The sequence below is a fragment of the Balaenoptera acutorostrata genome, chromosome 6 (assembly GCF_949987535.1).
Source record: "Balaenoptera acutorostrata chromosome 6, mBalAcu1.1, whole genome shotgun sequence".
NCBI lineage: Eukaryota > Metazoa > Chordata > Mammalia > Artiodactyla > Balaenopteridae > Balaenoptera > Balaenoptera acutorostrata.
The window spans coordinates 112,785,435-112,800,913 of NC_080069.1; the positions used below are offsets into that span (position 1 = coordinate 112,785,435).

Sequence of the window (15,479 nt, forward strand, 5' to 3'; positions counted from 1 at the left end):
TCCACTCTCACCACTGTTATTCAACATAGTTTTGGAAGTCCTAGCCACAGCAATCAGAGAAGAAAAATAAATAAAAGGAATACAAATTGGAAAAGAAGAAGTAAAACTGTCACTGTTTGCAGATGACATGATACTATACATAGAGAATCCTAAAGATGCTACCAGAAAACTACTAGAGCTAATCAATGAATCTGGTGAAGTTGCAGGATACAAAATTAATGCACAGAAATCTCTTGCATTCCTATACACTAATGATGAAAAATCTGAAAGGGAAATTAAGGAAACTCTCCCATTTACCATTGCAACAAAAAGAATAAAATACCTAGGAATAAACCTACCTAGGGAGACAAAAGACCTGTATGCAGAAAACTATAAGACACTGATGAAAGAAATTAAAGATGATACCAACAGATGGAGAGATATACCATGTTCTTGGATTGGAAGAATCAATATTGTGAAAATTACTATACTACCCAAAGCAATCTACAGATTCAATGCAATCCTTATCAAGTTACCAATGGCATTTTTTACGGAACTAGAACAAAAAATTTTAAAATTTGTATGGAGACACAAATGACCCCAAATAGCCAAAGCAGTCTTGAGGGAAAAAAAAAATGGAGCTGGAGGAATCAGACTCCCTGACTTCAGACCATACTACAAAGCTACAGTAATCAAGACAATATGGTACTGGCACAAAAACAGAAACGTAGATCAATGGAGCAAGATAGAAAGCCCAGAGATAAACCCACACACATATGGTCAACTAATCTATGATAAAGGAGGCAAGGATATACAATGGAGAAAAGACAGTCTCTTCAATAAGTGGTGCTGGGAAAACTGGACAGCTACATGTAAAAGAATGAAATTAGAACACTCCCTAACACCATACACAAAAATAAACTCAAAACGGATTAGAGACCTAAATGTAAGACCAGACACTATAAAACTCTTAGAGGAAAACATAGTAAAAACACTCTTTGACATAAATCACAGCAAGATCTTTTTAGATCCACCTCATAGAGTAATAGAAATAACAACAAAAATAAACAAATGGGACCTAATGAAACTTCAAAGCTTTTGCACAGCAAAGGAAACCATAAACAAGACAAAGAGACAACCCTCAGAATGGGAGAAAATATTTGCAAACGAATCAACGGGCAAAGGATTAATCTCCAAAATATATAAACAGCTCATGCTGCTCAATATTTAAAAAACAAACAACCCAATCCAAAAATGGGCAGAAGACCTAAATAGACATTTCTCCAAAGAAGACATACAGATGGCCAAGAAGCACATGAAAAGCTGCTCAACATCACTAATTATTAGAGAAATGAAAATCAAAACTACAATGAGGTATCACCTCACACCAGTTAGAATGGGCATCATCAGAAAATCTACAAACAACAAATGCTGGAGAGGGTGTGGAGAAAAGGGAACCCTCTTGCACTGTTGGTGGGAATGTAAATTGATACAGCCACTATGGAGAACAGTATGGACGTTCCTCAGAAAACTAAAAATAGAATTACCATATGACCCAGCAATCCCACTACTGGGCATATACCCAGAGAAAACCATAATTCAAAAAGACACATGCACCCCAATGTTCACTGCAGCACTATTTACAATAGCCAGGTCATGGAAGCAACCTAAATGCCCATCAACAGACAAATGGATAAAGAAGTTGTGGTACATATATACAATGGAATATTACTCAGCCATAAAAAGGAACGAAATTGTGTCATTTGTGGAGACGTGGATGGATCTGGAGACTGTCATACAGAGTGAAGTAAGTCAGAAAGAGAAAAACAAATATCGTATATTAACGCATATATGTGGAACCTAGAAAAATGGTACAGATGAACCGGTTTGCAGGGCAGAAGTTGAGACACAGATGTAGAGAACAAACGTGTGGCCACCAAGGGGGGAAAGCGGTGGGGGGCTGGTGGTGGTGGTGTGATGAATTGGGCGATTGGGATTGACATGTATACACTGATGTGTATAAAATGGATGACTAACAAGAACCTGCTGTATAAAAAAATAAATAAAATAAAATTCAAAAAAAATAAAAATAAATAAATAAAATTCACAAGGCAGATCAAAAGACTCTAATGGCCAAGACAACTTTGAAAAAGGAGAGCATAGTTGGAGGACTTTCACTACATGATTTCAAGACTCCTTATAAAGCTGTAATAACAAAGACAGTGAAGTATTGGCATAAAGATTGACAAATATACCAATAGAATAGAGTAGAGAATTCAGAAATACACCCAACACATGTTTGAGCAACTGTTTTCAACATAAGTGCAAAGGCAATGGGGAGAAAGGTTAGTATTCTCATCAAACATTTCTGAAGCTATTTGATATCTCATGTAAAACAAACAAACAAGAAAAAGTGAATCCATACCTCACATTATATTAAAAAACTAACTCAAAACAAATCATAGACCTAGACTTAAAACTATAAACTTGGAGGCAAAAACATAAGAGAACATCTTTGTGAACTTGGGTTAGGTAAAGATTCCTGATATATGACACCAAAAGCATGATCCATATAAGAACAAATCAATTAACTGATCCATCAGAATTTAGAACTTGCTCTTCAAAAGATACTGTTGAAAGGATGAAAAGACAAGGCACAAACTGGGAGAAAATATTTGCAATGGGTATATCTGATGAATACATGTGTTCAAAATATATAAAGAACTCTCAAAACTCAACAATAAAAATAACTCAATTTTTTAAATGGGTGAAAGATGTGAATAGATATTTCATCAAAGAATATATTTGGATGGCAAATAAGCACATAAACAATTGCTCAACACCATTTTTTAAAAATAAATTTATTTATTTATTTATTTATTTATGGCTGCATTGGGTCTTCATTACTTTGTGTGGGCTTTCTCTAGTTGCAGCAAGCAGGGGCTACTCTTCGTTGCAGTTCCCAGGCTTCTCATTGTGGTGGCTTCTCTTGTTGCGGAGCACGGGCTCTAGGCACGCTGGCTTCAGTAGCTGTGGCACGCGGGCTTCAGTAGTTGTGGTGCACAGGCTTAGTTGCTCTGCAGCATGTAGGATCTTCCCGGCCCAGGGCTCGAACCCATGTCCCCTGCACTGGCAGGCAGATTCTTAACCACTGCGCCACCAGGGAAGCCCAACATCATTAATAATTAGGAAAGGGCTTCCCTGGTGGCGCAGTGGTTGAGAATCTGCCTGCCAATGCAGGGGACACGGGTTCGAGCCCTGGTCTGGGAAGATCCCACATGCCGCGGAGCAACTAGGCCCGTGAGCCACAATTACTGAGCCTGTGCGTCTGGAGCCTGTCCTCCGCAACAAGAGAGGCCACGATAATGAGAGGCCCACGCACTGCGATGAAGAGTGGCCCCCACTTGCCACAACTAGAGAAAGCCCTCGCACAGAAACGAAGACCCAACACAGCCATAAATAATAAATAAATAAATAAAATAAAATAAAAGACAAAAACTGTAGTTCCCAGAGGCTCTCATTATAAAATAATAATAATAATAATAATAATAATTAGGAAAATACAAATTAAAACCAATGAGAAACCACTACACACCTGTCAGAATGGCTAAAATTAAAAAGACTGACTATTACCAAGAGTCAGCAAGGATGTGGAAGAACTAGAATGGTCATAGTTGCTGATGGGAATACAAAATGGCACAACCCACTTTGGAAAACGATTGGTACTTTCTTTAAAATTAAGTGGACACCTACTATATGATCCAGACATTCTATTCCTATGCATTTACTCAAGAGAAATGAAAACATATGTTCACACAAAGACTTATACATGAATGTTCATATTATCTTTATTTGTAACAGCTAAAAACTGGAATCAATCCAAATGTCCAGCAGCAATTGAAGGTATAAGCAAACTGTGGTAAATACATTTAATGGAACACTCTTTAGTAATAAGAAGGACTGAATTATTTATGAAACAATACGGCCGAATCTCAAAACATGTTGAGTGAAGGAAGCCAGACCCCTCCCACCCCCAACACACCCAGAAAAGTATCTGCTGTATGATTCCATTTATATAAAATTCTAGAAAGTGCAAACTAATCTTGACTGAAAACACATCCACAGTTGCCTGGCAGTGGAAGGTAAAGGGCAGGGAGGAGAGGAACAAAAAGGTTATAAATGGACATGAGGAAACATTGCGGGTGATGGATATGTCCATTATCTTCATTGTGATGATGGTTTTATGGGGTTTTATATATATATCAAAACATAGCAAGCTGCAAAGTTTAAATATTTGCAGTTTAACTGTACCTTAGTTAAAGCTGTTTTTTAAAAAAATTATGAGACAAATAGGCTACCTGCATAGTCTCAAAATATCTCCCCACAAGATACTTAACGATTACAAAGGGAAAAGTAGTAACTTTATAGTCGAGAAACCTAGCAGACACTACCTGAACTAAGTGATCAATATTAACATCACCAGAATTAAGACATCTTGACATCATGTATCTCTCCTGATATGCTGCACTGAGAAGGTCACAGCATCACTTTTGTGGTATTCTACCAAAAATGTGTAATCTGAATTTAATCATGAGAAAAATCAGACAGAACCAAGTCGAGGGACACTCTTAAAGAAATAACTGGTCAGTACTCTTCAAAAGAATCAAGGTCATGAAAGACAAAAACAGACTGAGGAACTGTTACAGCTCAGAGGAGACTAAGGAGAAATAAAAACTAAAGGCAATGAGGGAATATGGGGTGGATGCTGTACCAGAAAAAGGTCATTAGTAGGACAACAGGAAAAATGCAAACAAGGTGTGTAGATTATTTAGTAATACTATATCAGTGTTAATTTCCCAGTTTCAGTAATTATACAAGATGTTAATATTAGGAGAAGCTAGATGAAGGGTGTATGACCTGCATGTGAATAGTCATGGCAGCTTTATTTATAATATCCTCAAACTGGAAATAACCCAGATGCCCATCCACTGGTGAATGGATAAATAAGTTGGGGTGTATTCATAATGGAACACTATTCAGCAATAAAAATACAAACGTCTGACACAACAAACACGGATGAAGCTCGAAAACATAATTCTCAAAAAAAAAAAAGACTCAAGAGAGTACATGCTGTATGATTCCATTTATATGAATTTCTTGAACAGGCAGAACTAATCTATAACGAGAATGCAGATCAGCAGTTGCCTGGGCTGGGGGTTGTGAGGCATGATGGCAAAAAGGCACAGAGGAACTTTTGGGGATGAGAGCAATGCTCTTCTCACTTATCTGATTTTGAAGACACAGTTGGTATCTATCTCGTTTAAACTCAGTCTTGCAGAATACTTAAATATAGAGTTGTAGAAATGGGACGGAAAGTTATTCCACGTAGCGACAGTGGCGTGAGCAAAGCCACAGAAGTGGGAGATTGAGGGGTGAGTATAGGGACCAGCCGATCGTTTATTTTTTTTTAAATTAACTGTGCTCATAATTTGCATACAACAAAATGCACCCATTTCAAGTCGATAATTCGAAGAATTTTAAGAAATGTATACAGACCCATGTGACCACCATTCCATAGAGAGCTTCCTTTTCAAAATTACCACTTCAAGCTGTTTTTGTTTACTGTTTGGATATGGAATGGGTCGTTTGAAAATTGATTCTGGAACAATTTAAAGCAGGACACTTAAAAGGCTTCCCCCTCAGTTTGTCAGACCTACTCACTGGTCTTGAATGAGAGCCCAACCTCCCACATTTCATGCCACGAGATGCCAGGGAGACCACACCTCTGGGATTCACCCAAACAGCCCCAGTCCGCGTGTGGACTCAACACTCTGCTCCAGGTCTGACTCCCTAGCTCTGCAGATGCCCTGACCCCATGATCTAGCTCCTGACACTATCCTCAGGCCTGTCTCCTGGTGTCAGGACCCACTTCTTCAGTTTACCTGCCTGTCATCCTACCCGTTCAACTCTGCAAGCTGCCTTGATCGCGGCAACATCTGCTGTGTCCTGTTAAGACACCCCCTAAACCAGTCTCAGCTTCCTGGGGACTCCTTGCCCCAGCTCCCAGCACACAGGACCCAGGACCAAGTTGCAACCATCATAGAATTCAAGGGTCATGGGGACGGAGTGCCACCTACCTGAGCCACAAAGAGCTGGAACTCGTCAGGCAGAATCCATGAGCGAGGGTAGAAGTTGTACTCCTCAGGAAAGAGATTCTGCATAATTCTTACTGCTCTGCTCAGAGTAATTTTACGCACCATCTCCGTCATGCCTGGGGAGAAGAGAAGTTGTGAGGTTTTAACAACAGTGGGCCACTAGCTATAAAACAGCCATTATTGGGGACTTTTAAAACCACCCACCCGACATACTCACTTTTTCAGACAGGATTTTAAAAAAAGGTCTGAGTGGTTCCCCACAGCAGTGATTCATGGTTTGGAAAGACCTAGCAAATTAATGAAAAACTTGGAATAGATGGATATTTTTTTCTCATAAAAATGAAGCATCAATTTAAAAGAATGAGTTTCCACCTAGTTTATTATTCCACTCTTTGTCAGCCCCCTAGATAACAAATAAAGAGAAGAATTTATATCTTGCACTTAAAACTTAATATCCTCTCTAATTCTGGGCCACCACATATACCTCTGGGGTTCCTTCCATCTTATACCCTGGAGAATATTAACTCGTGGACTCTGGTTACATTATGAGAAGCTTAATTAAGTTGCTTTGTTTTAATCTTTCATGAGTATTAAAGGTATAAAACAGAAAAATACACACCTTTCAGCAGAACATCTGTCTCCTTGAAATAAGGACACGAAGCGGAGAGGTTAGCACAGCATAATTTATAGTTTAAGGGGAAAAAATGGAATCTGTAGGAGTTCTTCAGTTATGAGTACTGAAACTGACATTGATCAGATCTCATTAATTTGCCCAGAGGGGATGGAAATGTCTCACTTATAAAACATTTTAAAAGAAGGGTAGTTTTTTTTCCTTGTCACATCTTTAGAAATGCTGACAAGAAAAGAAACGGAGTATATATCTTAGCAAATTTTAGGCAAATAGGTAAAAATTATTTAAAATTTTAGCATGCTTATTTCTTAAGGCAAATATCACTGCTCAAAAAAATGGAGACTAAAAATGGGCTTCACCCTGAAAGGGGCTACACAGTTCCATCAATAACTAGAAATTTGCTAGCAAAGTCATTTTTTTTTTAATTTATTTATTTATTTTTTATTTATTTATGGCTGTGTTGGGTCTTCGTTTCTGTGCAAGGGCTTTCTCTAGTTGTGGCAAGCAGGGGCCACTCTTCATCGCGGTGCGCGGGCCTCTCTTGTTGCGGAGCACAGGCTCCAGACGCGCAGGCTCAGTAATTGTGGCTCACAGGCCCAGTTGCTCCGCGGCATGTGGGATCTTCCCAGACCAGGGCTCGAACCCGTGTCCCCTGCATCGGCAGGCAGATTCTCAACCACTGCGCCAACAGGGAAGCCCGCAAAGTCATTTTTAATAGAAAGTACAAAGTTCCATGTCAGCTTGGCATGTCCAAATTACTGCATTGCAAATGGGCAAAGTCAGAATGCACGAGGTTTCTCTAAACTACATTCAGGAAGCAAAGGGTGAACATTGAGAATGAAGGTTTTAATAATCTACTTCTTGCTTCCCTCAGCATATTAAAAAGAGCAATAAAAATCTAAAAGATGGCAACTTCAAGATGTCAGTGCCTAGCTTCTTAGTTCTTGTTTAGAAGGAGATAGAGAAGGATTAAATAAGAAATAAAGGAGCTTTAAAGGCACTAATAAACTGTGCTCTAACACAGCTTCTCCGATATTAGAGAAAACTCACTGAGGACGCTTTCCCGAACTTCCCAAGAAATCAGTATGAGTCCGGAAAATTAGAGCTATTTCCTTTTATTCCCCCATGAAATTAGAATTTTTGAGTTATAAACACTAGAGCTGAACTACACGAAATTCCAACTTCTTTGGAAACGTTTTAGTTGTATTTCACATTTTAGTTATAGTATTAAACTAAAAACCTGCTTAACTGACTGCAACACAGCACCTTACAGCAAATACGTGATGTCCCCTGGCCAAACAGTGTTGTGGTATTGTCCGAGTTTTAATGGCAATGTGACAGGAGAAGGTTTGCTTTCAGAAATCCCTCGGCAGGTCACAAGGACACACATAACACACATAGGAGTGCTGTGAGTACAGGAGTGTGGTTCGAATGCTCCAGAGAAGTTTTGTGAAAACCAATGTCCAGCAAATGGAGTAAGTATTCATTTTAAATCTGCGATGGCTCCTTTTGTCATGTGGGTCACCAGCCCCTACGCCGGCTAACAGATCTGTCTCTGAGTTTACATCTGTGTCTGTCTCCAGATAGTTCTCTACAAAAACCAGCCAACTTAAGAAGCATCCCTTCAAGCCAGTGGCTACTTTTCCCACATGCTTCTGAGCCACAGGCTGTAGATGGCTCAACCCGAACCCTGCCGCAATGCCTGTCTCTGGAAGGCAGCAGTGTCAACCTCCCTCAATCCACTTTTACTGACACCTTTGTTCCTCCGCCATCTTTAAGCTGCAGGGGAAAGCATCTCTGAGCCCTCACGAGCCCCCATGTGGTAGCTGCTAGCATCCGTGCCTGTGGCAGGGGCTCAGAGACAGATGTGGGCTCTGTCATCTCTCAGTAAGATGCGGACAAGAGTAGCTGCGCCAGAGCATATGCTTCCAGAGTAGATCTGTAAAGAGGGAGGTCACTGTCAGGCCATGCTGGCTCCAGACTCTGCCTACCTTGTCCCAGCAGCTGCAGCACGTGACCCCTCCCTGTGACCCCTGCCCCAGGCTCTGGGACCCATTCTGACCTGAGGTAGAAGCTCTAGGTCCAACCATTAGCTCCCCTTTGGGGAGCTTGGACCCTTTCTTTGTAGTCCAGTTAGACAAGGAGGATTTTAACTACTTCTCTGAGGCTCTGTTGCCTGTCCCCAAAGTTTGGTCACCGGTCCTTGGCTCCTGGTGCCTGAGTGGCTGACTCAGCGATGCCTTTGCCCTGCAGTCTCCCAGTGTTCCTCCTCTGTTCCCCCTAAGCCTCCCCTGCAAGGGCTGGAGTCCTCCTGTGACTTGAGCCCAGTGGCTGGCCTTCTGCTATACTAACAGGTCCTTTTGAGGCTGACTGTCTACCTGCACTTCTCAAGAAGGTCTGTTCCTAGATGTCCCTATTGTGGCCATTCCCCTATCGGTAGGGAAAAAACCCTAACTCAGGCTGGAGCTTCTCACCCAAGAGCTTGCCTCCTGCCACTGCTTCTGGACCTGGGTTCTTCTGTCTGCCTCACTGGAGTCCCAAGGCCTCGGGTGGTCTCGGCCCATTGGAGTTACACAGGAGTCTGATTCTCAGGCTTGCCCATACAGGCCTACTTAACCCAATTTAAGACAAAACAAAACAAATCAAACACACAATCTGAGCTATGTTGGGAGTGCTATTCAATCCAAGTCTCATTTATAACAATAATTCTTGGCAAAAACACATTAAAACCACCAAACAACAAGCAAACATTGATACTTTCAGATCCTGGATACTGCAGTGGCCTCTTAGCTGTTTCCTCTCTCAGCCTTTCCACCCCAAACCCCCCACCTGCACCCCTGCCTTCAATGCATCCCCTCTGGCAGATATTTCCAAATTGCAGGCTGGGCCACGTCACTCTCTAGCTTAGAAATTTCTCAGTGGCTCCCGGTGAACTTTGGGCCCTGCCTTTCACCTCTCCACTGCCCTATCAAACTTGACCCTTTCTAACTAGCGTGGGCCACGTGCCCTTTGCTGAACGAGCAACGTGCAAAGCATTCCATGTCTTTGCACCCCCTCTGCTCCCTTGATTTGCATGGGGGACAGGCCCATCCATCCCTGGAGGCTCAGTTCACATTCAATCGTCTTTTCCAGGATCTCTCGCCCTGCCTGCCCCCCAAGCAAATCTGGGTTAGGTCACGTGCCCTTGATCCAAATTCTCACAGCATCCCAAGCTTCCTCTGGCACGGCGCTTATTTTGTATTTGACTTCTCTCTTTACGTGCTCTTCTCCTTGTTTTTGTATCCCTAGCCCAGACCAGTGCTTGGCAGATGGCTGTCCCCAGAGATCCCTCCCTGGAGCTCCCTCCTCCTCTGACAAAGTCCCCTCCTCAGGGTGGGCTCTCAGGCACCACCCGCCACGTGTTGCCATACATCTCAGACCCGGAAACTCAGCAAAAAAACTGTTGCTTGCAAAGCTGAGAATTGACGGTTCTAGGCTTTCTTAAGGCAAAGACATATCTAAATCAGATTATTTTTAGTGAAAGTCTTAATTCATCAGTTAAGATATAATAACATATCTTGAAGGAAATTGCCCATAGAAAAGTGGCTAAAATCTAATGTGCTGACACGAACGAAATAAATTACTTCCATATGTGTATCCAAAAGTTTTCAGTTTATTCAGCATGTGAAGTGTTTATCCTTGCCTGGCACGCCCACTAGAACTTGCTCTAAGTAATACACAATGCATACAAAATGCATCTTCAGAATAATGGGATATATCAGAGACAGAAGATAAGCATGGATGCCAACTGGAGCCAAAGGACAGACCATTCTGGAATCACCCCATCGCTAAGGATTGTTGTCTTTCACAGGGCAAAGGGTGTGGCGGCCCTGGTCCACTGCCTAGAGGCCTGCTTTGTCATTGGAGCTAATTACTTGCTGTTAGTAAAGTGGAAAATTGTACATACCTATCACTGGCACATGGAATATGAGATGGGGCAAACGTGCTTCTTTAGAATGAATATTCTTATATCACCTTTAATGAAACTAGTCCTTTGAGTGTATTTTTTTCTGTATTTCTATTTGCGTCCCAAATGTAGAGCTATAGCGACTCCTTCCTTCCTACTCTCGGCCATCAGATGAGGAGTGAGCAAATGGGGAATATGTCAGTGAAGCCTCATTCGATAATTCATGTCTTTGGAACTCTGTCCATATTCAAAGAGTTGTTCTCTTCCAAATTATGTTCTCCCAATATCCCAATAAGTCCTTTTAGTGGCATCAAACGTCATCTTTTATGAGCAGCAAGACAGAGAAAATAATAGCTATCCCATTAAACTGTGCAAGAACCCTGGCTGCAAGAGTCCTCCTTGTTCTCTGACAAAACACTTTCTCCTCTAAGAACCAATCTGAACTTGGGTTAATTTTCTAGCTCTGTTCCCCAGGAAACCACTAAAGGGAGAAAGTTAGCTGTGTGACTAGACAACAAAGCATATGGTTAAAATGATCCCTTATTGGCATCTTGCATAAATACCTGGTAGGAAGCCACAGCTCCGGGCTTTCCTGAGTGTAGGGAATCTTGTAACTTAGCATGACCCTGGTGGGGACCCTGGAAGCTGTGCTGTGGAGGAGCTATGTGAGCTATTGGCTCCTACAGGGTTTCTAAGTCAAGGTAGACCCACATCCACCAATGTGGATCTTGTCTCTTTGCACCTGAGCTTTCACTTGAGGAGCCAAAGACTAGCTCTGGAGCCCTTGCCATGACGCCACTGAGAAGAAATGTATGACACTGACTGGCTGGCAAGCTGTGTCTCCTGTCCTGTATCCTTGTAAGTAAATCTGAGCCAAGTGGCCCATGGTGGTCTGTTTGCTTAGTTGAAAAACCCGCTAGTGGACATGGCATAACTTGCCAATGTATAACGTATGGATGTTGGGTTTTCTGAGAGGTATTTTCTTAAAGACGTGGCATGGAATGCCAAAGAAAAAGAATAAGTTGATCCTCCTCTTAAAAATAAGCATAAATGAAACAACTAGAGGAAACAACTACACTCTGGCTGCAACTACGTAAAAGTGATACATAAACATGGTTAAGGTTTGGGAGAAATTCTGGAAATATTCACCTTGTGGTTTTGTTAAATGAGGGATGGGATTCAGGGTAATGTGCTTTTTAAAAATTATATATTATTGTATCCTCTATGGTTTGTGCCTGTTATGTTAAAATTTCTGAATATAAGTGGGACCCCTTTGGCTGGGATCATACCCAGATTAACCAAATGTCCCCTTCTCCCTACACATGCCCACTTAACTTAACCACCCTCTTCACTTAGCCGTTAAAAATAATGAAGAGTAATCATGGCAGAAGAGGGTGGTAGAGATTAAAAGTAAAACGGAAAGGTATATGATAGGGAGGCTGGGAGTGGAGTGAGGGGGCGTCTCAGAGTGTTGGCTGTGACACCTATGTGGCACCGAGACCCCCCTGCAGTCTCACTAGACAATAGTCTCACTAGACAATGCCTTCAGGTTAAAGGCAGAGGCTGTCCGCAGCTCCTGTTCCCAGTACGGAGACTGGTGTATTTCGATTTTTAAATGGTACCTGCAAATAGGATACTTAAAGAAAATGGAAGCTGCGAACCCCATTTCTGTGATACCGTCCCAGAATTTTAGTACGTCTGTTTTCCGTCTCCTGCAAATTAAATAGAAAATGAAATGGTCTGTTTTATTTTATTTATTTGTTTGTTTGTTTATTATTTTAGTGCAACATGCAGCTTTTATTAATGTTAGACTAACTCTGTAGGGGAAACGGTTCATTTTATTACTTTCAGGTCCTGCTTTCTCCTTTCCCTCCAATGGGCATCATACTAGGGCTGCCTCCAATTTGCCATCAGTAGGTGAGACAGCAGTTACGGAGGGCCTTGGGTGTGTCTGGGAGGACTGCAGGAGCCGTGGGAACATCCAGAAGTGCAGGAGGCACGGCCCCTCCCAGGAGCTCACTGTCTACCTGGGCAAGCCGCACACGTAGACGTATTCAGAGTGCACATTCACTGAGTCATTGAAATGTTCCAGAAACTATGGTGAGTGCTATAGTTTTTTTTTGGTCTATTTTTTTTTTTTTGGTCTATTTTTTTTTTTGCCTTTTGAGAATGGTCTTTTTTTTTTTTTTTTTCCTTTTGAGAATATAGTCCCCTCATGACACCCCCATATCATATCTGAAATGCAAAAGGTGAAAGTCATGTTCTTCCGCAGGTGGAATTAGACCGGAAGAGCCTGTCTTTTTACGTTTTGGAACCTCCAGTCTTTAAACCCTTGGTGGGTCAAGTCCTGATCACCTTGCCTCCCAAGGTCACGGCACTGAGGCAGCGTGTAGGCAGTCATTCCCAATTAAGAGCCCTCCAGTTTGATGTCAAAACACTGTTGTGTTTTTGCCGAAGAGCGTACCCTGAGGCTCAGCCCTGGAAACATTTTTAAATGCCAACAATAACAGCGGATACCTGGAAACTTGTTCACTAGACCGGAGAATATGTCACTGTCGTGAAATGAAACTCCATGCCAGTAGATGTCACAAGGCAAGCGTCGGCCAAATGGGAACTAGAAGAAAGAGGGGAAATGTGATTAATGACGGGAACAAGAAGAGCAGCTCCGGCACCGAGGGTCTCTTCTGTACAAACTCCCAGCGGCCTGGCACACATCACATGACTTAATCCTCATAATAAGCATGTGAGGTTGCTGACCTTCTTTCCCAGGTTACAGGGGAAGAAACAGATTCAGACGGGCCAAGTAACTGTCTCAGGGTCACAGCCACTGTGAGGCAGAGTTCTGATTCCGTGTGGCGGGCACTATACTAGTGACCTTACAGGCACCCTTTTGTCAGAATCCTCATAACCATCCTAGAAAGCATGATGCCCATTTCACTGATGAGAAAATTGGGGCTGAGAGGGGTAATGTAACATGCCCAAGGCTGCACAGAGCTGGAAATGGGAAAAGTCAAGATCTGAATGCAGGGCTGAATTCCAAACCATACTTCTCTTTCTCTGAAAACCGCAACATTCAAACTAGTCCCCCCAAAACGAGCTTTCACAATCTCTTTCTCTCTCTTCCTCTGTCTCTTACACACACACAAACACACACACACACACACACATACGGTCCACAAGGGCAGGATATATTCCCCACTGCCTAAAACGGTTCCTGGCATTCAACAAAGACTTTTTGAATGAATGAATGAACAAACCAGGAATGGTCCTCTGACTCACGATGAGATAACCAGATTCCCTCTTCCAGGAATATGGAAATCAGAGATGCCTGGCAGCCTCTGCCGGCCCTTGCACTGGAAGTGATCAAAAGCCAGAGCCCGGCAGCTGTGCTTGGCCGTGTGCACAGCCTGACAGAGAAGCAAAGGCAGCCAGTCTGCTGAGAGAGGAGAAAGGAGCAGGTGCAGAGAGAAAAGCAGAGATGAGGCCATGTGGCCCTGGCAACACAGACTGAGTGGCCTCAGTTCCCAGGGCTTCTAGGTCCTCGGCCCAGACCCTTCTGAGCCCGGCTGTCCCTTCTGTCCTTGGATCCTGTAAGGCAGCCTCATACCCATAGAATGCATCCCCTGTGCACAAGCTATAGGGTTTCAATTACTTGCAACCAGAAAATCCCTCGCTGAGACCAAAGGGCCTGCTCTTTCTACTGCATCTTGCTGCCTCTCAACAAGTTCTGCATTTACACAATGTATTTTTTAAATGCGTAACTCAGATGACCCCCCCTTAAGGGAAAAGAGTGAGGACACGTTAGTTCATATTTCGAACCTGCTTGTTAAAAGTCCAAATGAAGAGAAATGTCAACACATTAAATAAAATCATCCAATTTTCCCATCTTAAGACTATAGTTAATCAGAATTTTTATCTGCTCCAAGTTGAGAGGGCTAAGTTCCAGTGAGAGAACACAGCATTACCAACGAAATGGTGGTGACTCAATGCTTTCCAACGATTCCAAATGAAAATGAAGGCAAACAGACTCAAGGCCTTTAAATCATTCACATTATCTCAAAACTGTGCCAAAGTGAGACATATGATACACACTCTATTAGCATTAACAACTTCCATCTATAATTTATAGCACTTCACTCATTTTCTTTGCATCCAATGGACTGAAGTTATTAATTCAGTAGTCATAAATACAAAGAGATACAACATATGTTGTTTTCTTCCAGCTATTAAGTGCTAATATAGAGGAGGGAAAAATAACTTAACCAGGGAGGTTCCTCTAAAAAGCAGACTATCCAAGCAAAGTTTACTAAGATCCAAGTGGCTTTGCTGCCCACACTGCAGGAGCAACACCTGCTCCATGTCAGTGGATCACTGAGGACTCCTTATCACCCTTATGATCGCCTTGCAATTCTTGGCACTTTCATGATTCCTAAATCAACCTTTCATTCAGAGCCCGTAGCTCATTCAGTTTTGAGAAACTATCTTTCTCTAAATCAATTTATTCAGTAATTTCTTTGTGCCAGGCACTGTGCTAGGTACCGAGAACACAGAGAAACACAATTTTAAGTAGGTCCCAGGACCTCATAATCCCACGTCTTTTTAAGATCTTTTTAAAAACTGCTTAAACAGCTAACATCATGCTCAATGGTGAAAAACTGAAAGCTTTTCCTCTAATATCAGGAATGAGACAAGGATACTCACTTTTGCCACTTCTGTGCAACACAGTATTGGAAGTTCTAGCCAGAGCAATAGGCAAGAAAAAGAAGTA

At 42.1% G+C, this 15,479-nt stretch overlaps 1 protein-coding gene across 5 annotated transcripts in view; it reads right to left on the reverse strand.

The window, feature by feature from the left end:
* The window catches only part of TTLL11 (tubulin tyrosine ligase like 11), a 274,872-nt gene that overhangs the window by 204,478 nt on the left and 54,915 nt on the right, over window positions 1-15,479 (reverse strand). For all 5 annotated transcript variants that reach the window (XR_009008679.1, XM_057548845.1, XM_057548847.1 and 2 more), the window contains exons 2-3: window positions 13,229-13,325; window positions 6,117-6,250 (exon numbers count right to left, since the gene is read on the reverse strand). Coding sequence is in view for 4 of the 5 variants with exons in the window: in XM_057548845.1 (XP_057404828.1) it covers window positions 6,117-6,250; window positions 13,229-13,325 (231 nt within the window). In the remaining variant the exon portion in view is untranslated. The remainder of the gene's footprint in view (window positions 1-6,116; window positions 6,251-13,228; window positions 13,326-15,479) is intronic.